We start from the raw sequence: 24,782 nt of genomic DNA on the forward strand, positions 1-24,782 counted from the left end.
TTAAGAATCTTGAGCCGGGCGCGGTGGCTCATGCCTGTAATCCCAGTACTTTGGGAGGTCGAGGCGGGTGGATCACGAGGTCAAGAGATAGAGACCATCCTGGTCAACATGGTGAAACCCCGTCTCTACTAAAAATACAAAAAATCAGCTGGGCATGGTGGCGCATGCCTGTAATCCCAGCTACTCAGGAGGCTGAGGCAGGAGAATTGCCCGAACCCAGGAGGCGGAGGTTGCGGTGAGCCGAGATCGCGCCATTGCACTCCAGCCTGGGTAACAAGAGTGAAACTCCGTCTCAAAAAAAAAAAGAAAAAAAAAAAAATAGAATCTTGAAATATACACTACATTGTTATTTGCTAAATGGCAAATAGATACATGAATAATTGTTCAACATCACTAATTATCAGAGTAATGCAAACCTTCACCTCTTAATTGGCCCTTATCATCACCTGGTTGCCAACCCCACCCCAAGCTGGCAGCATTTCACAGGAAGGGACTTTCAGAGGAGCCAGCTCTGCCTGGATTGGTCCTTGCAGTAGTTGGACCGTGGGAGAGAGTAAGGAAGACAAGACTGATGCCTCCTCAGCTCCTGCAGCTGTGATAACCTGAGGTCTGATACTCACCAGAGGATTGGGCTGGCAGCAAAATGCCCTCTCTCCCACCCCCTTGCCTGGGGAACCTCCCACGCCAGGCTGATCTGGAGGAAAATGAGTCCTAGCTTCCATATGGAGCTCGAGGGCAAGGGACAGATGGGGTTTGAGGTGAGGATGAGGACTTGAGTTATGCTAACAGCTTCCAGTTTGGTCTCAGATTCTTAGAAGCCAAGTGTAAGGACATAGCCCCCAGTGCACCAGGGAGACAGGATCACAGGGCTTGGGGTTGGGGGGCTCCTCTCAGTCGTAGGGATTGGGGAACAAACTCTGAGCAACTAGATCCAAACTGGTGAATTCCTGGAGAATGTTGAATTCCTGGAGAATGCCATGACCACCACCAGCCAGGCTTCCATTACACCCAGTCCTGGGGAGGGTGCACTATTTACGTAGAATGATGTAAATATGAATGATGCTCCCTGGAGTTGGCCAATTGACCGGTCTTTGCCCTCAACTTTCCTTCCTATGGCAGACATTGCTAATCAATCACAGCCTCTGCTCAGTCTGGAAGAAGGGCTCAGAGTCCTGCTCCACATGAGGCCTCAGACAAGCCCTGCCCATTCCTCAGAGCTGGTATATGAAATGCCAAGTATCTGCCATCCTTTGCTCTGATCTGCTCTGCTTGTCAAACAGAGACTATGCAGAAAAGACCAGTTCATTCCTTTATTGAGATGGGAATACACTCCGTCACAATGCAAGGTCCTGAGCCCAGCAAGATCTCCAGCTCGAGATGCAGCTGATTGGCCGTGACTCTGTACTGGCCCTTGATGAACCCCCGGGAAGCACAGGCACGGCACCTCCAGTAGGCCTGGATGATGCGAACAGCATTGAGCACCTGGCAATAACGCCTGCGGATGCGCCACATGCGGGCCTGGGACTGCAGTGTGACTGCTGCCCACTCCTCCCGGGAGAAGACCTCCAGCGCTGCCCGCCGCCTCTTCTCCAGAATCTTGGACAGCATCAGCCGCCACCAGCACTGAATGATGCAGGCTCTGAGGGCTGCGTGCAACAGTGCCCGACGCACCAGGGTCCCCCGCCACCAGGCCTGGATCTTGATGGCTACCATATCTTTGTCAGAGAGCTTCTTTTGGGTTTCTGGGGGCTTTCAAGAAAAAAGAGGGACCTTCAGAGAATGCTCCCCACTGGCTTCAGCCCTGGGGTGTGTCAGGAAAGGCCCTGATTCCCTCTCAGCAACTGTCCCTTTTTCTGGAATTCAGGAGCACTGGGGAGGGCACTGGCTAGAACCAGAAGACCAGGTAGGTGTCCTGCCATCCTCTGGTTGATGGCCACAAGCACATCACCTTGCCCCTGGGTCTCAGGTCCCCATCGTGGGTCACACCTGCCCAGTTTTCCATGGACCTAGTTGGCCAGCAAGGACACTGTGATATAGAGTCAAAGGGTTACCATGTTCCACCCAGGCCTTACCCTTCCTTTCAGACCCCTCCACCTGCCGGAGAAGTGACATCCTTTGCCAGCCCTGCCCTCTCGTCCCTGACTCCAGCTCATAACCTCAGCCTGTTCTCTCCCTCTATCATGTCTGAGGACTAAACTCTGATATTTTTTATCATGCCCATATTCCTATCTAAAGGGGTCTGGGGAGTCATGCCCTACAAATCATAAATTCTCATCAGATGGATTTGATTTAACCCTATATATTGTAACTTACTTTCCAATCTGACCCTGGCATAATAACATTATGAGACAAGGAAGAAAAATACTTTATCCCAAAACATGTTTCCTTGCCAAATTTTGAAATGGCCCTCCAAAGCTGTTCTTTGTGGGGGAAATTTTGCATCTGTAAAGAATCTCTATTAAAATAGCTAGATCTTTTTCTTCCAGACCCACCCTACCAATCCTGAAGAGATTAACTAAGGTCTGAAAGGGAAACATTCCTCATCTGCTGTCTCTAAGGGCAGCCACTGTAATACTTCAAAGGAACTTTGGTATCCACAATTTTTTATCTTAACCTGAATGTTCCCTTTCTATGAATTCCAGGTCTTTAGACAAACTCAACCAATGGTCAGTCAGAAAATGTTTAAATTCACCGACAGCCTGAAAGCACTGCCTTTCCCCCACCACACCTCCCTCCCCGCTCCCGCCACTGCTTTGAGTTGTCCTTTCTGGACACCTTTCTGTACCAAACCAATGTATTTCTTAAATGTGTTTGATTGATGTTTCATATCTCTCTAAAATGTACAAAACCAAGCTGCAGCCCGACAACCTCGGGCACATGTTCTCAGGACTTCCTAAGGGCTGTGTCATGGGCCATGGTCACTCATATTTGGCTCAGAGTAAATCTCTTCATATTTTACAGAGTTCAACTCTTTTCGTCAACACATTGTTAGGAACAAACAGTTCCTCTTCAAAAGATTTCACTCCCTTGTCCTTTGTTCTATTCTATAAGCAATCTTTCTTGCCTAACCTGCCAAGCGTGTAATCGACTTACACTGCCCTGCTTTAAGTCATTAGGTAGAGTTAACTTCCTACGTCTTTGTCCTGTTCTAAGCCTGTACCCAACATCCCTCCCTTATTTAAAAAAATTGCTAAATCTAGCCAGTTGGGATCAGTTTATATTGTGCAGTCTGACCCCAACCCACAGGGGGAGGACACAGAAACAGGGACTGTGCTAGGAAATAAGAATGCCTTCTTTCCGTTTTCAGTGTGCTCTTGCCACTGCCTTGTATACAAGAAGCACCCTTCTGCAAATGTAATTTGGCCTTGCTAAGAAATCCTTTGTTTGAGTGCTCATTTTCTTTGCGACTACAAGCTCTTATTTCCAACAATTTTATAGTATTAAAGTTCCCCCACCCCAAAGTTCTTCTCTTCTCCATCATCTTTTTTCTTAACTTTCACATTTAAAATCTTAATTCACAAACACCATATATGCACAAGCTCAAACATGCACGCGCGCACACACACACACACACACACACGCATGCACGCACACACTTCTGACTGAGCCCAGCTTCCCATATCATGGTCTTTCCTTTCCAAAAGCACAGCCCCAACATCCCCAGCTCCAGCCCTGTATGGTTTGGGAGGTCATACTTTTTCTAACTTCTCACTGGCATTGCCCACTGTCTGTGTCTCAACCAGAGCTGGAGTTTTAGCCTGAAAAGGAAATGGGGAAAGAGGACTAACAAGATTGAGTTTATTTCTCTTCTTAGCTCAGCACCATGCAAAATACACTAGCCACAAGCACTAGGACATAGGATCAATGATATCCAAGTCAGGGCTCCTCCTACCTCTGCCTTCGACTTTGTTCCTAAGGACAAAGGGGTCGGCGTCTCCTTCTGCTGAGGCTCATCTCTTTTTGAGGGCTCCTTCGTCTTTGGGGGCTGCTTCTCCTCCTGCAATCAGCATTAGGGGAAAGGCAAGAGTGAGGCTGCTGTCCCTCCCTCTCCATTCAGTATGGCAGGCATCCCCAGCTTCCAGGACTTCTCAGAGTCTTCAGTATCAGGTGGTCCCTTAATCCTGTGAGATTGATGGGGACATCTCTAACAAGCTGGTGTGTCTGGCTTTCTCTTACCATTGGTCACACATGGATTGGGTGTAGATGGTTCAAATCCCCTCAGGTCTGTGTTCATCCAGCCATAGCACTGGCAGGAACGGTAGAGGAAGAAAGACCTGTGATGTCATAATGATACCTGTGACTCAGGCATCAGATGGCACCTAACAGGTGAGCCCCCTCCAAGGGAAAGAGGGAAAGACAAAAGGGCTGCCCATTCTTTTCTGCCAGAAATGGCCAAAACCCTGACTTCAAAGGCAAGATGCCAGAAATACTGGCCCATTGATGTAAAGGTTTATAAAAAGGCAGTCATTAGTAATAACATTTAATTGAAAACACTTGGCAGGGTGCAGTGGCTCATGCCTGTAATCCCAGCACTTTGGGAGGTCAAGGCAGACAGATCAACTGTGGTCAGGAATTCAAGACTAGCCTGCAAAACCACATAGGCGGAGCTGCCCAAGACCATGGGAACCCACCTCTTGCATCAGCATGACCTGGATATGAGACATGAAGTCAAAGGAGATCATTTTGGAGCCTTAAGATTTAACTGCCCCACTAGATTTCGGACTTGCCTGGGGCCTATAGCCCTTTTGTTTTGACCAATCTCTCCCATTTAGAATAGCTGTATTACTCAATACCTGCACCCACATTGTATCTAGGAAGTAACTAACATGCTTTTGATTTTACAAGCTCATAAGCAGAAGGGACTTGCCTTGTCTCAGATAAGACTTTGGACTGTGCACTTTTGAGTTACTGCTGAAATGAGGTGAGACTTTGAGGGGACTGTTGGGAAGGCATGATTGGTTCTGAAATGTGAGAACATGAAATTTGGAAGGGGCCAGGGGCAGAATATGATTTGGCTCTTGTCCCCACCCAAATCTCATCTTGAATTATAACTCCCACAATTCCCATGTGTCATGGGAGGAACCTGGTGGGAGGTGATTGAATCATGGGGGCGGATCTTTCCTGCACTTTTCTTGGGATAGTGAATGAGTCTCACGAGATCTGATGGTTTTTAAAATGGGAGTTTGCCTACACAAGCTTTCTTTGCCTGCTGCCGTCCATGTAAGACATGCTCCTCCTTGATGTCCACCATGATTATGAGGCTTCCCCAGTCATGTGGAACTATAAGTCCAATTTAAGTTTGTAAGTCTTTTTTTTTTGTAAATTGCCCAGTCGTGGGTATGTCTTTTTCAACAGCATGAAAATGGACTAATAGAGGGTGTGACAGGGAAGCTGTGATATGTGTTCATTTGAGAAGGATAATAGGGTACAAGCCTTTGTTGTAACACTAGTCAGTTTTTTACTTTCCCCAACTCCCAACACTCCCCCATACCTCCCCATAGCCCAACAGAACACACACATAGTCATAATAGCCTTATGCTTCATTATCTGGAAGAATAATCGCCAACCTCCTCACAACCTAAGTAGTGGGCATCAGCTTTTTGAGAGATAAGAAGACAGAAAAGCCCAGGTATGGTGGCTCACACACACCTGTAATCCCAGCACTTTGGGAGGCCAAGGCAAGTGGATCACTTGAGCCCAGGAATTTAAGACCAGCCTGGGCAACATGGCAAAACCCTGTATCTACAACAAATACAAAAATTAGCCAGGCATGGTGGTGTGCATCTGTAGTCCCAGCTACTTGGGAGACAGAAGCAGAAAAAATCACCTGTGCCCAGGGAGGTCAAGGCTGCAGTGAGCCATGATTGTACCACTGGACTACAACCTTGGTGACAGAGTGAGACCCAGTCTTAAAAAAAAAAAAAAAGAGATAGAAAAATTAAAAAATTAAATCCAAAATCTAACTACAGATCAGAATATATGGGGTAACCCACATCGTGTGAAGAACAAAAAGCCCTGGCAACATTGAGAGAGGAAATGAGACAATATAAGGCAGGTCTGGACATGGAAGGGCTTCCCTCCAGAGGAGCCAGAAAGGAGGAAGAAATGCCACTTCATGGGAATGAGAGAGGACTCCACCTCCAGTTAGGATGCAGAGGGTCACAAAATACTCCCGCAGCAACTGCACAATAAGGAAACACCTGACAAACTTAAAACATGGCATAGCAGTAGGTATGGAGCATCTAAATAAACTGAATTCTAGAGTAGGACTGTCCCTCTCTAGTTGCACAGGGTTAGTGGCCGCTTTCATGCCTGTGGATATGTGCCAAATCTCTGGACACAGGGACCTGCAGGAGTGAGCCCGCCATATGCAGAGAAATGCTGCTGTGATGGGGAGAAACCAGCTGAACTTTCAATGGCTGCATGTGAGCTGTGAGGCAACTTGGAATCTGGGAAAGCCACATACACGTACACACACACACACACACACACACACATGCACAAACACACACACACACACACACACACAGTCCTCTGCTGCCATCATTCCCTCCAATGGGATGTTTTCTGCTGGATCCACAACAGCAAAGGGAGCCAGGGGCTGGCCTGGACAGCAGAGAGAGCTTTATCAAGTCTCACAGTGCTAAGATTCCACACTTTTGCTGGAGAAAGGAGTCTGAGCCCATCCTCAAGACATTTGAAACTGAGGGGAATGCAAACCAACCAAAGTGTCAACACAGTCCCAACCTAACTGAACTCTTGATTAGTTGAAAAATGGTCTAGCCTAGCCTCTACTGCTTTTATCCAGTGTTTGCATAAAATCTTAAAAAGGAGACACTTGAAGAGCAGAAAAATGTAATCTGTAATCAAAAGGAAAAAAGGAATAGAAGCATACTCACAGATGATTCATATGTTAGAATTAGCGAAGACTTTGAAACAGCAAATATGATATAAATATACATATAACAGAAAAAGAACTTAGAGGTAAAGGTAGAAAAAATGAAAAAAAGGGCTAGAGAATTTTGGCAGACAATTGAAAGCTCTAAAAAACAGAATAAAAGAAATGCAATTTTTTTTTTCTATTTAGAGAGACAGGGTCTTGTTATATCAGCCACCTTGGTCTCAAACTCCTGAGCTCCAGAAATACTCCTGCCTCAGCTTCCTGAGTAGCTGGAACTACAGGCACATGCCACCATGCCCAGTTATGAAATTCTAAAACTGAAAAATACAATGCCCAAAATGAATAGTTCACTAGAGAGAGTAGCAAAAGAAAGGATTATCAAACTCAAAGGCAGGTCAAAAAATTATACAAACATGATAAAGACAAAGAAAACTACATGTAGGTACAACAATAAAACTGATTTTAAAAAATCAAGGGAAAAGAAAATTGTTTTTAAAAGCAAGGTGGTTTACCCCTATAATCCTAGCACTTTGGGAGGCTGAGGCGGGCAGATCACTCGAGATCAGGAGTTCAAGACCAGCCTGGCCAACAAGGTGGAGAAACCCAACTCTACTAAAAATACAAAAATTAGCTGGGTGTGATGACATGTGCCTGTAATCCCAGCTACTCAGAGGCTGAGGCATGAGAATTGCTTGAACCTGGGAGGCAAAGGTTGCAGTGAGTCAAGATCGCACCACTGTGCTCCATCCAGAGTGACAGAGTAAGACTCCGCCTCAAAAAAAAAAAAAAAGAAACCAGAGGTGGCTAGGTGTGGTGGCTCATGCCTGTAATCCCAGCACTTTGGGAGGCTGAGGCAGGTGGGCTGCTTGAGGCCAGAAGTTCAAGACCAACCTGGCCAACATGACAAAACCCCTTCTCTACTAAAAATACAAAAATTAGCCTGGCATGGTGGTGCATGCCTATAATCCCAGCTACTTGGGAGGCTGAGGCACGAAAATCACTTGATCCCAGGAGGTGGAGATTGCAAGATAATCTTTTTAAATTTCTTTAAAATACCATTGAGCCTGATGCTGGCAAGATGAAGTAAGTACACTACAGAAAATTTTTCCAGTGATTACAATGGAAAACTCTGGACAGAATACAAAAAGGAACTAAACTCTGAAAAGTGAAACTAGCACACAGATTGGGGGAGAAAGTCAAATGTGAAAAACTATCAGTTCCAGTTTCCAAGTCAAAATGCAGAACTGCACACAGTGTAGACAATAAATAATCCAAAAGAAAGTCCTTATTTTGGGTCAAAGGATCAGAAAAAGACACTTCCTTGTGCTAGGGAATATGGACAGCATCCCTACTCTTCTGTGTTTCCTCTTGGCCCTACCCCAAGCCAGGCCCACTCACAGAACCGCACTGTCACAGTGGTGGTGCTATGGGCACGTGAAAAATCATCTCTCTGGCTAGAGGAAACGTACAAAGGGATGGGACCCCTGTAGTCTGAAAGAAGTCATTTTTTTCTCATTTCTTTTGCCACTTCGCCCTGAAGGCAGCTCTAGTCACATGGAACTGCATAGAAGTGTGGTGGTCTAAAACTCTGAGACAAATCCATATTTCTGGCCAGAGGAATCAAGAACATAATCTCTAGGAGTGGAAGAATGAGGAAAGCCCAGAAAATGTGGGAAAAGGAATCCCATAATTCTGTGTATAACAAACACATGTCTCAGCCTCATGACTTAGCTGCACATTATAAATCAAAACTAAATTTTTAAGCCACTCAACCACCTGAATGGACCCCTCCTCTTGGCCAAGGGCACTCCAGAGTTAACCTGTAAGACTAGTTCAGGCCATGATAGCAAGTGGGAGTCAGACATGCCTCAATGCTATTAATATCAACACAGACCTTAAGAATGATAGAACATACACTAAGTCTGATAAGAAACACATACAATCCATTTTCTCTGAAGCCTGCTACCTGGGGCCTCCATCTGCATAATAAACCCTTGGTTTCTTGCAACCTCTTATCATAACCCAGACGTTCCTTTCTATTGATTCCAAGTCTTTACATAATAACCAATTGCCAATCAGAAAAATCTTTAAATCTGCCTATGACCTGGAAGCCCCCACTTCCAGTTGTCCTGCCTTTCCAGACCACACCAGTGTACATCTTACATGTAGTGATTGATGCCTTATGACTCCCTAAAATGCGTAAAACCAAGCTGTAGGCTGACCACCTTGGGCACATGTTGTTAGGACTTCCTGAGGCTGTATCACATCATGTCCTTAACCTTGGAAAAATCAGCTCCTAAACTGAGACTTGTCTCAGATACTTTTGGTTTACAGCATCCTTTAAAATGAACTACAACAAAAACCACTGCCAGGTCCCAAACTAACCCCTATGTAGCACATGCAAGGCAGACCCAAACAGCATGTAAAAGGCTTTGAAAACTGACACTGACATTAGAATCATCATCCACAGAAAGCAAGACAAAGCCCCTGGTTTTTATGTAGCTGATTTATCTGCTAAAATAAAAAGTAAACATTGTCCAGAGATGTAATATTTAAACTGTCTAGGATGCAATCAAAAATTACTCAACATATGCAGAGCCAGGAAAATCTGATTAATTCTCAAGGGAAAAGACAATCAGTCTTGCCATTCCCAAGTCACTCAGATGTTGGAAGCAGTTATTGTAACCATTGTCCATGAAGCTGTTGGATACAATGAGTTCCTTTTCAAAGGTTCCACTTGTTCAACTCCCTCGTTCTTTGTTCTCTATTTCCAAAGCCTAACTTCCTTGATCTTTGTGCCACCTTGCCCCTAGATACAGTACACAACCTTCCAACTGTTCCCAGTCTGTAACCCACATCCATTCCCAATCTGTAACCCACATCTGTTCGTTGTTTGTGTCCTTGGTTCTGAAACTACTCTTCCTGCTGCTGTAGCTCCCACCCCTGCTCCAATTGAAGTAGCCAATCGGGCTCATGCTAGACTGTGTGGTCCAACTCTAGCCAATGGGGACCGGACACAGTACATGGGACTAACTACATTAGGGATAAAAACCCCTTACCCCCTTTGTCTGGTGTGCTCTCACAGCAGCCAGAAGAGCAAGCAGCACACTTCTGCAGAAGTAAATTTGCCTTGCTGAGAAATCCTTTGTTTAAGTGCTCATTTTCTTTGTGACTCCAAGCTGTTATTTCCAACAAAGCAAATGTGAATCCTTTATAAGTGACTGGAAAGATAGAAGCTCTAAGCAGAGAAGTAAAATAAAACAAAAATATAACCAGGTCCCTGCCCTCCCTCTCCCTCAGGAGGGCAGGTAGGTCCACCAAAAATTTAAAAATAAAGAAATACAACTGAATCAAAATTTTAGAACTGTAAAATACAGTCAATATCTGACATAAAGAATCCACTGACAGGCTCACTGGAAGAACATCAATGACAGAAAATCAGTCAGTGAATTTGAATATAGAGCAATCGAAATTAGCTAATCTGAACAACAGAGAAATAAAGATTGGAAAAAATAATAAACAGAGCCCCAGAGAACTGTGGAACAGTATCAAAAGTCTAACATTCATGTTATTGAAGACCTAGAAGGAAAGAAGAAAGAAATTGGTCCAAAAAAATCGTTTGAAGAAATATGGCTAAAAATTTCCCAAATTTGGTAAAAGGCATAAACCTACAGATTTGAGAATCTCAGCAAACACCAAAAAGGATATAATCAAAGAAAAACATGCCCAGATACGTTATAATCAAACTGTTGAAAACCAAAGACCAAAAAAAAGAAAGAAAAGAAAAGAGGCCGGGCGCGGTGGCTCAAGCCTGTAATCCCAGCACTGTGGGAGGCCGAGGTGGGTGGATCACGAGGTCAAGAGATCGAGACCATCCTGGTCAACATGGCGAAACCCCGTCTCTACTAAAACTACAAAAAATTAGCTGGGCATGGTGGCGCGTGCCTGTAATCCCAGCGACTCAGGAGGCTGGGGCAGGAGAATTGCCTGAACCCGGGAGGCGGAGGTTGCGGTGAGCCGAGATCGCGCCATTGCACTCCAGCCTGGGTAACAAGAGCGAAACTCCGTCTCAAAAAAAAAACAATCAAAAAAAAAAAAAAAAAACAAAAAAAAAAAAAAAAAAAAAAAGAAAAGAAAAAACACCTTAAAAGATTCCAGAGAAAAAATGATGCATTACTTATAGGGAAATAATGATTCAAATGACTGAATTCCTCATCAGGAATCATGAAGACCAGGAGACAGTGGAGCAACATCTTTAAAATCCTTAAAGAGAACTGTCACCCAGAATTCTATATCCAGGAAAAAAATCATTTTGGAATAATGATTATATGAAGACATTCTCAGATGAAGGAAATAGGAGAATTCATTGCCAGCAGAACTGTTCCTAAAGAAATGCTAAAGGAAGTTAGAAAGAAGAGAAATATTACCAGAGGGAAACTTGGAACTTCAGGAATGAAGAAAATACAACAGAAATGGTTATCTAGGTAAATATAATAGACTAAAAGAAGTAGTCTTTTAAGTTCTTTAGAATATGTTTGCCTGTTGTTATAGCATTGTCTGGTGGGGCTTTCAAAGTATGCAAATGAAATACACATGGCAGCTATTACATAAGAGGGAAAGATGAAGGGACTTGTGTGGTTGTAAAGTTTCTACATTTTACTTGAAGAGATGAAGTATCAATTCTAATAGGTTGTGAAGGTATGCTATATGTATAAATATGTAGTCATCCTGAGAAAAAACACTAAAAAGCACAAAGGGACATATTCAAAAACCCCAAAGGTAAATTAAAATGGAACACTAGTGGCCAGGCGTGGTGGCTCACACCTATAATCCCACACTTTGGGAGGCCGAGGCGGGCAAATCATAAGGTCAAGAAATCGAGACCACCCCGGCCAACATGGTGTAACCCCATCTCTACTAAAAATGCGAAAGTTAACCGGGCTTGGTGGCAGGCGCCTATAGTCCCAGCTACTTGGGAGGCTAAGCCAGGAGAATTGTGTGAACCTGGGAGGCGGAGGTTGCAGTGAGCCAAGATTGCGCCACTGCATTCCAGCCTGGCAACATAGTGAGACTTCATCTCAAAAAAAAAAAAAAGGAACACTGAAACATATTTAAATAACCCAAAAGAAAAAGAAATCAGGAATGGAGAACAGAAGGAGGAAATAAATAACAGAGGAAACTCACAGAAAACAAATGATAAACTGTAGTCTTAAATGATATCAATAATAATATTAGGCCAGGCACAGTGGCTCATGCCTGTAATCTCAGCAGCTTGGGAGGCCAAGGCAAGCAGATCACCTGAGGTCAGAAGGTCAAGACCAGCCTGGCCAACATAGTGAAATTCCATCTCTACTAAAAACACAAAAATTAGCTGGGCATGGTGGCATGCACCTGTAATCCCAGCTACTTGGGAGGCTGAGGCAGGAGAATCACCTGAACCCGGGAGGCAGAGGTTGTGGTGAGCCAAGATCGTGGCGCTGCACTCCTTCCTGGGCAACAGAGCAAGAGACTCTGTCTCAAAATAATAATAATAATATTATTATTATTACATGTAAACAGTCTAAATACACCAATTAAAAGAGAGGTAGTAACATGTTGGCTTTTTTAAAAAGACAAACTGTGTGCTCTCTATAATAAATCTATTTAAAATGTAATTATGTAGGCATGTTAAAAGTAAAACAAGTACTTAATACACAATGAAAATAGTTAAAATTGTAAATTTTATGTTTATTTTACCTCAATAAAAAAAATTTAAGTAAAAGGATGGGACTTGCATTTCCAGCCAAGATGGAGCAACAGTCACTGGATTTACTCTCCCACCTGAAACAACCAAAAACTAGACAAAATCTAGAAAACAATGATTTTTAAGATTCTAGAAACCAAGAAATGAAGGACAGGATGATTCCCAAGAGATAGGAAACAAATGAGAGTTTACTTCCTGGAAAGTTTCCAGGCAACTGTACGGGAAGGGGCACCAAAGAAGACTTCTCAGCGGCAAGTAAGTGTGTGTATAGATACTCAAAATCCTTAGTAATTAGGATATGTAGACTAGAACCATAAATATGGCCCACATATTAAAATGCCTGCAATTTAAAAGACTTGTGCCAAGAGCCCATAAGGATGTAGAGCAACTTGAACTCTTTAGACGGGACCGAGCTCGTATACACTGCTCATGAGAATGAAAAATGGTACAACTGTGCAAAAAAGTTTGACAGTTCTTAAAACATTTTGCTTATACCTACCATGTGGCCCTCCTATTCTAGTCCTAAGTATTTTTCTGTTTTCTCCCCCTGTGGTATTTCAGAAAGTCCTACATTATTTACCCAAGAGAAACAAAAGCATATGTGTACATAAAGACTTGTACACCGATGTTCATAGCAACTTTATTTGTAATAGACAAAACCTTAAAACAACACAAATGTGAACACATAAACAAAATGTAGCACACCCATTCAATGAGACACAAATTATTCCACAATAAAAAGGAATAAACTCTGGATATATGCAGTAAGAGGGATTAATCTCAAAGTAAGTTTTGTTTGAAAGTATACAGATTAAAAGAATATATCCCAGCTGGGCGCGGTGGCTCAAGCCTGTAATCCCAGCACTTTGGGAGGCCGAGGCGGGTGGATCACGAGGTCAAGAGATCGAGACCATCCTGGTCAACATGGTGAAACCCCGTCTCTACTAAAAATACAAAAAATTAGCTGGGCATGGTGGTGCGTGCCTGTAATCCCAGCTACTCAGGAGGCTGAGGCAGGAGAATTGCCTGAACCCAGGAGGCGGAGGTTGCGGTGAGCCAAGATCGCGCCATTGCACTCCAGCCTGGGTAGCATGAGTGAAACTCCGTCTCAAAAAGAAAAAAAAAAAAAAGAATATATCCTAAAACATTTATCATCTCTTTGTGTTGAGAACATTTCAAATCTTCTAGCTATTTTGAAACATACAATAAATTCTTTTTTTTTTTTTGAGACAGAATCTCACTCTGTCACCCAGGCTGGAGTGCAGTGGCTTGATCTTGGCTCATTGCAACCTCCGCCTCCTGGGTTCAAGTGATTCTCATGCCTCAGCCTCCCAAGTAGCTGGGATTACAGGCTCGCACCACCATGCCTGGCTAGTTTTGTACTTTTAGTAGAGACAGGGTTTTGCCCTGTTGGCCATGTTGATCTCGAACTCCTGACCTCAGGTGATCTGCCTGCCTCTACCTCCCAAGGTGCAGGGATTACGGGTGTGAATCACAGCACCCAGCCACGTGCAATAAATTCTTAACTATAGCCATCCTACTGTGCTAATGCTTCAACTTATTCCTCCTAGCTAACTGAATTTTTGCACCCATTAACCAATCTGTCTTCATTCTTCCTCATCCCCACCCTCTCCTGCCTCTAGTAACCATCATTCTACTCACTCCCTCCATGAAATCAATTTTTTTAGCTCACACATAGGAGTGAGAAAATGTAACATTTGCCTTTCTGTGCCTGGCTTACTTCACTCAATATGTCTTCCAGTTCCATCCAGGTTGCTCCCAAATGTCTGAAGTGATGGATATCCCAATTAACTTGACTTGATCATTATACATTCTATGCATGTATTAAAATATTACATGTACCCCATAAACATGTACAACTCTTCTATGTTAGTAAAAATTGTATATATCCTGTATAATTTCATTGATATAAAATTCTAGAAAAATGCAAACTAATCTAAAATGTCAGAGAACAGATCAGTGATTTCCTGAAGATGGAGGTGGGGCTTCAGGAGGGATGAGAGGAAGGGAACATGAGACGACATTTAGGAGTGATGGATTCTAAACACAGCCCAGGCCGCACACGGTGGCTCGCACCCGTAATCCTAATGCTTTGGGAGGCCTGGGCAGGTGGATCACTTGAGCCCAGGAGTTCCAGACTAGCTGGGCAACAAGGTGAGACCCTGTCTCTGTATAAAACAATACAAACATTAGCCAGGCATGGTGGTGCATGCCTGTAGTTCCAGCTACTCAGGAGGCAGGAGGATCACCTGAGCCCAGGAGGAAGAGGTTGCAGTGAGCTGCACTCCAGCCTAGGCAACAGAGAGACCGTATCAAAAACAAACAAAAGAAAACCACAGCCCAAACCTAGCAGATTAACATAAATGCTCACACTAAAGGCCTATTTACCTCAGTTCCTGATACATGTCCAGCTTTTTCTTTTCTGTTTTTTAGAGACAAGATCTTGTTCTGTTCTCCTAGGCTGGAATGTAGTGGCACAATCAGTGCTCATGGCAGACTCAAACTCCTGGGCTCAGGCAATCCTCCCACCTCAGCTTCCTGAGGTGGTAGTAGTTAGGACTAAAGGCGTATGCCACCAGGCCATGCTAATTTTGGGGGGGCGATGGGGTCTCACTATGTTGCCTAGGCTAGTCTTGAACTCTTGATCTCAAGCAATACTCCCACCTCAGCCTCCCAAAGCACTGGGATTACCTTCTTCCAGGTAGAAGCCACCACACCCAATCCACATCCGGCTTTCAACAGAAAACTACAAGCATGACAAAAGGCAAAACATATCACACGAAACATAATTTGAAGAGACAAAGCAATCATCAGAATCAAATTCAGATATAACACAGATATTGAAATTATCAGACAGAGAATTTTAAGTAAATATGATTATTGTGTGAAGGGCTCAAATGGGAAAAGTAATGCAAGAATAGCGGGTAATATAAGTAGAGAGACGGAGACTCTAACAAAGAATCAAAAGGAAAGCTAGAAATTTAAAAACACAGTAACAACAGAAATGAAGTATGTCTTCAGTGGACTCACCTGTAGCCTGACATGACTGAGAAAAGAATCAGTGAGCTTGAAAATATGCCAATAGAAACTTCCCAATTAAAATGCAAAGGGAAAACCAAAAACAACAAAAAACCGTATCCAAGAACTGAGGGACAATTTCTAAAATGTATAATATGTGTCACTGGAATACCTAAAAAAGAAGCGATACAGAGCAGAAGTATTTGCATAAATAATGGCCAAGAACTTTCCAAATTAATGGTAGATACCAAACCATAGATCCCAGAAACCCAGAGAACACCAAACAGGATAAATATCAAACACGATATGTCAAAGGGCTGAAAATCAAGGGCAAAGGGGAAATGCTGAAAAGCCAGGGGAGTGGAGAGGAGCACCTCACATACAGAAGAGCAAAGATAAGAAATACAGCAAACTTCTCATCAGAAATCATCTGAGCAAAGGAGAGTAAAGTGAAGTATTTGGCGTCGAAAGAAAAAAAATGCTTGGATTACAGGCATGAGCCAGTGCACCAGGACTGGGCACAGTGATTCACACCTGTAATCCCAGCACTTTGGGAGGCCAAGGCAGGAGGATCACTTGAGGCCAGGAGTTTGAGACCAGCCTGATCAACATAGCGAGATCCCATCTCTACAAAAAATAAAAATAAAAAAATTAGCTGGGCATGGTGGTGTGCACCTATAGTCCCAGGTGAGGTAGAAGAAACACTTGAGCCCAGGAGTTGCTGCAGTGAGCTGTGATTGCACCACTGCACTTCAGCCTGGGTGACACAACCCCATCTTAATTAAAAAAAAAAAAAAAGGAAAAGAAAAGAAACTGACTTTGATGTTTAAAACTTTCTAATAAAAAAAATTCCAGATAAAGATGGCTTTGCTGGCATATTCTACCAAACATTTAAAGAAGAAATAGCAAGAGTTCTACACAATTTCTTCCATAAAATATAACTGAAGGGAACCATTTTCAAATAGCTTTAGAGAGCAGAATTACCTTGATATCAAAACCAGACAAAAACATTACAAGAAAGTAAAACTATGCTCCTTATGAACACAGGAAAAAAAATCAGCAAAATATTAGCTAATCGAATCTAGCAATATACAAAAAGAATAATACACCACTATCAATTGGGATTATCACAGGAATTCGAGGAAGGTTCTATATTAAAAAAAAATCAATCAATACAATCCATCATATAAGCAGATTAAAGAAAAAAATCACATAAGTAGGCTGGACGCGGTGGCTCACTCCTGTAATCGCAACACTTTGGGAGGCTGAGTCAGGCAGATCACCTGAGTTCAAGAGTTCAAGACCATCCTGGCCAACATGATGAAATCCTGTCTCTACGAAAAATACAAAAATTAGCCGGATGTGGTGGTGGGCACCTGTAATCCCAGCTGAGGCTGAGGCAGGAGAATCGCTTGAACCTGGGAGGCAGAGGTTGCAGTGAGCCGAGATTGTGCACTGCAGTCCAGTCTGGGCGACAGAATGAGACCTTGTCTCAAAAATAAATAAATAAAATAAAAATAAATAAGTTGGCCACATGCCGTGGCCTGTAATCCCAGCACTTTGGGAGGCCGAGGTGGACAGATCACCTGAGGTCAGGAGTTTGAGACCAACCTGGCCAACATGGTGAAACACTGTTTCCACTAAAAATTAGCCAGGTGTGATGGTACATGCCTGCAATCCCAGCTACTTGGGAGACAGAGACAAGAGAATCACTTAAATCTGGGAGGCAGAGGTTGCAGTGAGCCGAGATCATGCCACTGCACTCTAGCCTGGGCAACAGAGTGAGACTCTGTCTAAAAAATAAAAATAAAAATTCAACAGCAATACATGATAAAAACTCATCAAGCTAGGAACGGAAGAGTACTTCTTTAAGACCATAAAGGGATTCTAAAAAGAACTGACAGGTAAAATAATCGTTAATGGTGAAAACTAAATGTTCACTCTTATGATTGGGAACAAGACAATGGGTCCACTCTCATCATTCTTGCTCAAGATTGTGCTAGAAGTCTTAGTCAGTGCAACAAGGCATGAAAAGGAAATAAAAGGCATACACATTCAAAAAGAAATACAAGTGTCCCTATTCACAGTGAATGTCTATGTAGGAAATCTCAAGGACTCCACCAAAAGCCCCTAAAACTAAGTGAGCTTAGCAAGATTAAAATAAGAATTTATTTCCATGCTCAAAGAAAAAAAGATGTAAGGTTAACATACAAAATTTAATCATATGTCTATATACTTGTATGAATTGTGGGAAACAAAAATTATAAAAACAATGTCATTTACATTAGCTCCAAAAAATATAATGACTGGATTTGTCTAACCTAATAAAACACATACCTAATAAAACATAAGCAGAATACATATTCTGAAATATACAAAATGCTGATGAGCAAAATAAAAAGACACAAATAGAAAGATACATTATGTCTATTAGAAAGATACATCGTGTCTATTGATTGGAAGACTCAATATAGCTAAATATTCCCCAAATTGGTCCATAAATTAAATGTCACTTGAATCAAAATCCCAAGCAGAATTTTAGAAGAGACGAGCTGATTCTAAAATTTATATAGAAAAGCAGAGGAACTAAAATAGCACAAGCATTTTTGAAGATTAAAAAAAAAATTGAAAGACTCACATAACTCAATTTTAAAACTTACTATAAGGCCAAGCGTGGCGGCTCATGCCTGTAATCCCAGCACTGTGGGAGGCCAGGGCGGGCGGATCACGAATTCAGGAGTTTGTGACCAGCCTGACCAACATGGTGAAATCCCATCTCTACTAAAAATACAAAATTAGCCGGGCATGGTGGCACATGCCCATAATCCCAGCTACTCGGGAGGCTGAGGCAGGAGAATCACTTGAACCTGAGAGGCAGAGGTTGCAGTGAGCTGAGATGGTGCCATTGCACTCCAGCCTGGGTAAAAAGAGCAAAACTATGTCTCAAAAAAAAAAAAAAAAAAAAAAAAAAAAGAAACACAGATAAATGGATCACAATAGAATGTCCAGAAATAGATCTCCATAAATATGACTAATTGCTTTTTTTCCCACAAAGGTGTAAAGGCAATTTAATGGAGAAAGAGTAGTCTTTTTTTTTTTAATGATGTTGGGATAATTGGACATCTATCAGAAAATTTAAAAAGGACCCTCAGCCCAAACTTCCTACCTTATAAAAAATTAATCCAAAATAGATTATAGCTGTAAATGCAAAATGTAAAATTTTAAGAACAAGAGAAAATTTTTCATAATTGAGTTAACCAAATACTTCTTTGATATAATACCAAAAGCATTATCCATGAAAGAAAAAATGATGAATTTCACTTCAAAATTTAAAACTTTTGCTCAGTGAAAAAAACTGTTAACAGAATGGAAAAGCAAGCCACAGAATTGGAGAAAATGTATGCAAACTACATTCTAGAAGGGATTTGTATCAAGACTATTATCAAGAATTCTCAAAACTAGATAATAAGTAAACAAACCCAATTAAAAAATGGACAAAGGACTTGAACAAACACACCATCAAAGAGGATATAATGATAGCAAGTGAATGTATTAATATATGTTTAATATAATTAGCCATTAGGAAAATGCAAATTCAAACCACAATGAGCTATATCTATGCCTCTGTTAGAAATGCTAAAATTAAAAATCCTGGCAACACCAAAAGCTGGCAAGAATGATGAGGAACTGGAACACTCACACATTGCTGGTTGGAATGAGAAAAACACAACTGCGCTGGAAAATGATTTGGCAGTTCCTTATAAGGTAAACATATACTTACCAACTCGGCCAGCAATCCCACTCCTGGGTATTTGCCCTAGTGAAATTAAACCTTACGCTCACACAAAAACATGTACACAAAGGTTCACAGCAGCTTTAACTGTAATAGCCAAAAACTGGAAACAACCCAAATGTGCTTCAAAAGGAGAATGGATAAACACGAACTGCTGTAATTCCAGCAGTGAAGAGGAACAAGCTGTTAATATACACAACCACTTGTACAAACCTCAGAGACATTAGGTTGAGTAATAGAAGCCAGTCTCAAAATGTTATATGCTGTATAATTCTATTTGTTTGACATTCTTAAAAGACATAATACTAAAATAAGCAAAGGATTTGAACAAATACTTCACCAAAGAAGATATACAGATGGAAAATAACTGCATGAAAGATATCCAACACCATTATCCACCAGGAAATACAAATTAACACTAAAATGAGATACCACCACACATTTGTTTAAATGGATAAAATTTAAAACACTGACAGTAACAAGTGTTATAAAGGATGTGGAGTGACTAGAAGTCCCCACATCCTTTATAAATTGCTGGCAGGGATGTGAAATGGTACAGCTGCTTCAGAAAATAGTTTGGCATCTTCTTATAAAGTTCAATATATGGCCCAGCAATCTAGCTCCTTAGTATTTAACCTTGAGAAGTGAAAAAGTGTGTCCATGAATATTCAGAGTAGCCCCCCCCCCCCCTTTTTTTTTTGTTTTTTTTGTGAGACAGAGTCTCACTCTGTCATCCAGGCTGGAGTGTAATCGTGTGATCTCGGCTCACTGCAACCTCCACCTCCCGGGTTCACACAATTCTCCTGCCTCAGCCCCCCGAGTAGCTGGGATTACAGGTGCATGCCACCACGCCTGGCAAAATTTTTGTATTTTTAGTAAAGACGGTGTTTCACCATGTTGCCCAGGCTGGTCTCAAACTCCTGAACTCAGGTGATCCATCTGCCTCAGCCTCCCAAAATGCTGTGATTTCAGGCGTGAGCCACTGTGCCCAGCTTCGTAGCAGCTCTATTCACAGTCACCAAAAATTTGAAACAGCCCAAATGTTCATCACAATATGAACGGATAAACAAACTGGAGTCCATCCATACAATAGGATACCACTCAGTAGGAAAAGGATGTGAAAATGTGGATGAATTTCAAAGACACTATGCTGAATCGAAAAAGACAGTCTCAAAATGTTACATACTGTATGATTTCATTCATGTGACATTCTCTAAAATACAGCTCAGTGGCTGCCCGAGGTAGAGATGGGGGAGGTCTGACCACAAAGGGGTACCAAGGGGATTGTTTTAGGGTAACAGACTATTCTGTATCTTGGTTGTGATGGTGGTTACATAAATCTGTACATGTGCTATACTGTATAACTCACAGAAAAAAAAGTCAGTTTCACTGCACAATAATTTTTAAAAATTCAGAAGCCCCATATGTCACATCAAGCAAGTTTAGTGTGTGTAAATTTTAAAAACAACTTAAAACAATCATGATCCTCCTATTTGGGTCTAAATGAGAAGCAAAGAGATGAAGGTTCTTGCACTCCAAGGGCACAGGAAAGATCCCACATTTGGAGCCTAGAGACTAGAGAGCTGGAGCGCAGAATGGAGGAAAACCCAAACAGGGAAGAGACCCAGGGCTGGGGCATTGCTGGATTTGATGACCCTAGAGGCAGGGTGGGTTTGGGGCCTGGAGTGCCACCAGGACCAGCTCAGCCTCTAGCCAGTGGGCAGGGAGGAGCACCGCAGGGGCTGAGGAGCAGAGGGAGACGCCATCCAAGGGGAGATTGGAGGGTGCACTGGGTGAGGGGCCTGGGGTGAGCATGGTGGGTGAGCCTCCTGGAGCTGGGGTAAGGGATGCAGCACAGGGAGCAAGACACAGGCCCCTCAGGGCCACTGTGGGTGAGTACCGGCATCCTGGGGCACCATTCTCCCATCCCACCCCCACCGTTCTCCACCTCCTCCACCGGAGCTTCCCCCAGAGGTTCTCAGTGGTCCCCTTGAGGGAGGGCTGGAAAAAGGAGAAGAAAGCCGGGCTCAGCGAGGGTCCCAGTGGGACCACCCCTCCGCATGTGCTCCCAGCCCTGCGGCCTGCAGAGGAGGGAACGCAGGGCTCCTGGGAGTGGGCTGTGCTAAGGCGACCATTAGCCCCTGCCTCAGGCATTTCTTCTGCAGCATCCCCAGCCCCATCCCCAGATAAGTGACCCTCACATGCAGCCCCTGACACAGCAGCCTCCCGGGAGGACCCAGGAGTTTACTTGGTGGATCCTGCACCTTGGGAAGCCCCATGGCCCCCTTTATAGATCTCCACCTGATCTATATCCACCTGTGGTCCCCACCTGATCTTATACAGTCACCTTTGCTAGCCTGTCTCTTCCTTCATCTGGCTCCTTGCTGGCAGAATCTGAGCATTTTCCTCAGATGCTAAAAAGTGCCAGCACAGAGCAAGTACTAAATAAATGCTCATTTAATTAATGAATACTATAAAGTAAAAGAGGACCAGATGCTTCTCTAGGGAGACCCAAAGCCCTAAAGTCCTGAGACCCTTTTCTCCATGCCTAGGGACAGCTTCTGCCACTGCACTTCCCTGTACCCAGTGACCACAGTAGAAGTGTGTGTGAGCAGCAAATGACTGGGCTGGATTTGGGGAAGCTCTGCACTGGGATGGTGGAGTTCAGCACTGGGAACTGGACAGCAACCAGAAGATCCAGCATTGGAAAGGTAGGGGTGGGGAAGAGAAATGAGGCAGAGACATGGTAGATGAAGAGGGGTTTGAAAGGGAAGGGCCACTTAGCCGGGAGCCAACCCCGTCCTGCACCAGCTATCCCTCTGTCTTACTTAACTCTGCCTAGGGTTTCTGTCCACACACTTTTCTAGTCAGGAGGCCCTGGAAAGCGGCTCCTTGAAGAAGATTCTCTTGTCTTAGGCCTTTGCTCAGGTGATTTCAAGACAGGGGGTGCTCTTCCCCCAGCTCTTCCCATCATTCAGGTCTCACTGGAAGTCACTTCTCCAGAGACCTTACCCCAGTCTCTTTCCTCTCACTCTGTTTCACCTCTTCATAACACTAATCATCTGGATTTGCACTGTCTGCTCATTTACATGCTTTATACCTCCAGAGTGTAGGCTTCTTGAATGCAGAAATTTTTCTTGTTCATTTCTGCATCGCCATGGCCTAGAGCAGCAGCTGGGGCATCACTGGAACACAATAAAGTGTTGTTGGACAGATGGACAGATGGACGGATGGATGATCAATGGATGGATGGATGGATCAATGGATGGATGGACAGACAGATGGACAGATGGATGGATGAATCAATGGATGGATGGACAGACAGATGGACAGATGGATGGATATGCTACAGGATGTGAGGGATAGTTTCCCAAGAGAAATTGGAATTACACTTTCAGAAAGAAATGGGAATGAGTACCTGGCAGACCATACAACAGGTATGGAAGACATATTACTGTCACCATCCCCACAAAGTGAGCCCAGCCCCCTAGAAGATGGGTTGTCAGCCCTCTTGCCTTCAACTTCCTGATTTCTAGTTTCCCTTTTGAAGTTAGGATTGATGGTAGACTCCCTGAGAATGGCTGTAGTTTGCGTGGCTCAGCAGTACAGACTGTACTTCTAGGCCCATTCTCAGGAAGAAGGGAAGAGTGGATACTGGCTGCTCATCTATCATGCCACCCTCCTAATAGTGGCCAGGGGGGCAGCCAGGTGCCGTGGCTCACACCTGCAATCCCAGCACTTTGGGAAGCCAAAGCAGGCAGATCACTCGAGGCCAGGAGTTTGAGACCAGCCTAGCCAACATGGTGAAACTTTGTCTCTACCAAAAATACAAAATTTATCCAGGTGTAGTGGTGCATGCCTATAAACCCAGCTACTTGGGAGGCTGAGGCATTAGAATCATTTGAACCAGGGAGGCAGAGGTCACAGTGAGCCAAAACAGTGCCACTGTACTCCAGCCTGGATGACAGAGACCCTGCTAAAAAAAAAAAAAAAAAATAGTGGCCAGAGGGCTAGGGTCTGGCCATTCCATCCTTGACTCTTCCTGGACCATCAGAGTCTGAGGTTGCCCTCTAGTACCATCTTCTGCCCACTCAGGAGTAAGAAGAGCCCAGCTCTGGCAGGAGAAAAGTGGAGTGATGTTCTGCACTGTACACACTGTGGATTCACTGCCAAAATGTCCTGTTTCTGTGCCCTTCACAACATGACATGGCAGTCGCTCCCATCAAAAGAGGAAGTTTCTTTCCCTTGAATCTGGAATGGCCTGCCTTTCACTTTGGCCAGCTGAACGTGATGGAAGTGCCAGGTCCAAGCCCAGACCTCTAGATGACTTTCATGCTTCTCTTAACCCTGTGCAGACAAGTGAACAAACCTGGCTTGGGCTAGCCTGCTAGAGAATGAGAAACCACATATGGAAGTGCAGTTTTCCCAGTGTGTCCATTGCCAGCCAACCTCCAAACATGGACAAGTCAAGGTCAGCAGAGCTTCAAACACACAGCTGACTGCAAAAGCATGAGCAAGCTCAGCTGGCACCAGAAGAAACCCCCAGCTGGCCTACAGACTCATGCACACTAATGGTTCCAAGCCAGTTTTAGGATGGTTTGCCACCCAGCAATAGCTAATGGATGCAGGAGTCATGAACACCTACTCAATCTCAGCCTGAGAGCTGCGTGGAACTCAACCCTACCAGAACAGCCAGATTTTGGCCAAAGCGGAGGTGAGAAGGGTCCTGGGAGACACTGAGGCACTGGATTTGCTGATAGCAGCCTCTGCTCAAGAATCCAATAGCAAGGAAGCCCCAACAGAGAAAGGCTGTGAATAGAAACTATGGGAGAAATTACTTTCAACTTCCAAGTTGGAGTCGTCATTTTCATTTGGTGACAATGTACTAATGGGAAAGGGTTCACATGTTCAGGGGCTTTTCCGTGTTGTGTGCAGTGTTCTTCAGATGCGTTTATGACATTGCTAAGCTCAATGTGTGACGGGACATAGGAGTGAGTGAATTCTACCAACATCTTCCTCATCTGTAATAGGATTTTTCAGGCCGGCAGTGACTCACACCTGTAATCCAAACATTTTGGGAGGCTGAGGCAGGTGGATCACCTGAGGTCAGGAGTTTGAGACCAGCCTGGCCAACATGACAAAACCCTGTCTCTACTAAAAATACAAAAATTAGCCAGGAGCAGTGGTGCACGCCTGTAATCCCAGCTACTCAGGAGGCTGAGGCGGGAGAATCGCCTGAACCTGAGAGGTGGAGGTTGCAATGAGCCAAGATCACACCATTGCATTCCAGCCTGGGCAACAAGAAC

The 24,782-nt window shown here is 43.7% G+C and overlaps 1 protein-coding gene across 1 annotated transcript; it reads right to left on the reverse strand.

The window, feature by feature from the left end:
* Window positions 1-1,290: 1,290 nt before the first annotated feature.
* LOC116559362 (IQ domain-containing protein F1) lies at window positions 1,291-4,418 on the reverse strand. Its single transcript, XM_032290036.1, has 4 exons — window positions 4,177-4,418; window positions 3,893-3,997; window positions 3,696-3,758; window positions 1,291-1,749 (listed from the first exon to the last, which is right to left on the reverse strand). Exons 1-4 carry the CDS (start codon window positions 4,177-4,179, stop codon window positions 1,303-1,305), a joined length of 618 nt encoding a protein of 205 aa, XP_032145927.1. The 5' UTR covers window positions 4,180-4,418; the 3' UTR covers window positions 1,291-1,302.
* Between the last annotated feature and the right edge of the window lie 20,364 nt (window positions 4,419-24,782).

Source organism: Sapajus apella, unplaced genomic scaffold (assembly GCF_009761245.1).
Source record: "Sapajus apella isolate SASKATOON/1434 unplaced genomic scaffold, GSC_monkey_1.0 scaffold23, whole genome shotgun sequence".
In the NCBI taxonomy this organism is placed as follows: Eukaryota; Metazoa; Chordata; class Mammalia; order Primates; family Cebidae; genus Sapajus; species Sapajus apella.

Bases quoted from the DNA above. Each gene is read 5' to 3' on its own strand.
- LOC116559362 (XM_032290036.1), bottom strand. The intron at 3,759-3,892 runs GTAGGAGGAGCC...TTTCCTTTTCAG, and splicing joins GAACAAAGTCGAAGGCAGAG to GCTAAAACTCCAGCTCTGGT. The intron at 1,750-3,695 runs GTATGACCTCCC...TTTTCTTGAAAG, and splicing joins CCAGTGAGAAGTTAGAAAAA to CCCCCAGAAACCCAAAAGAA.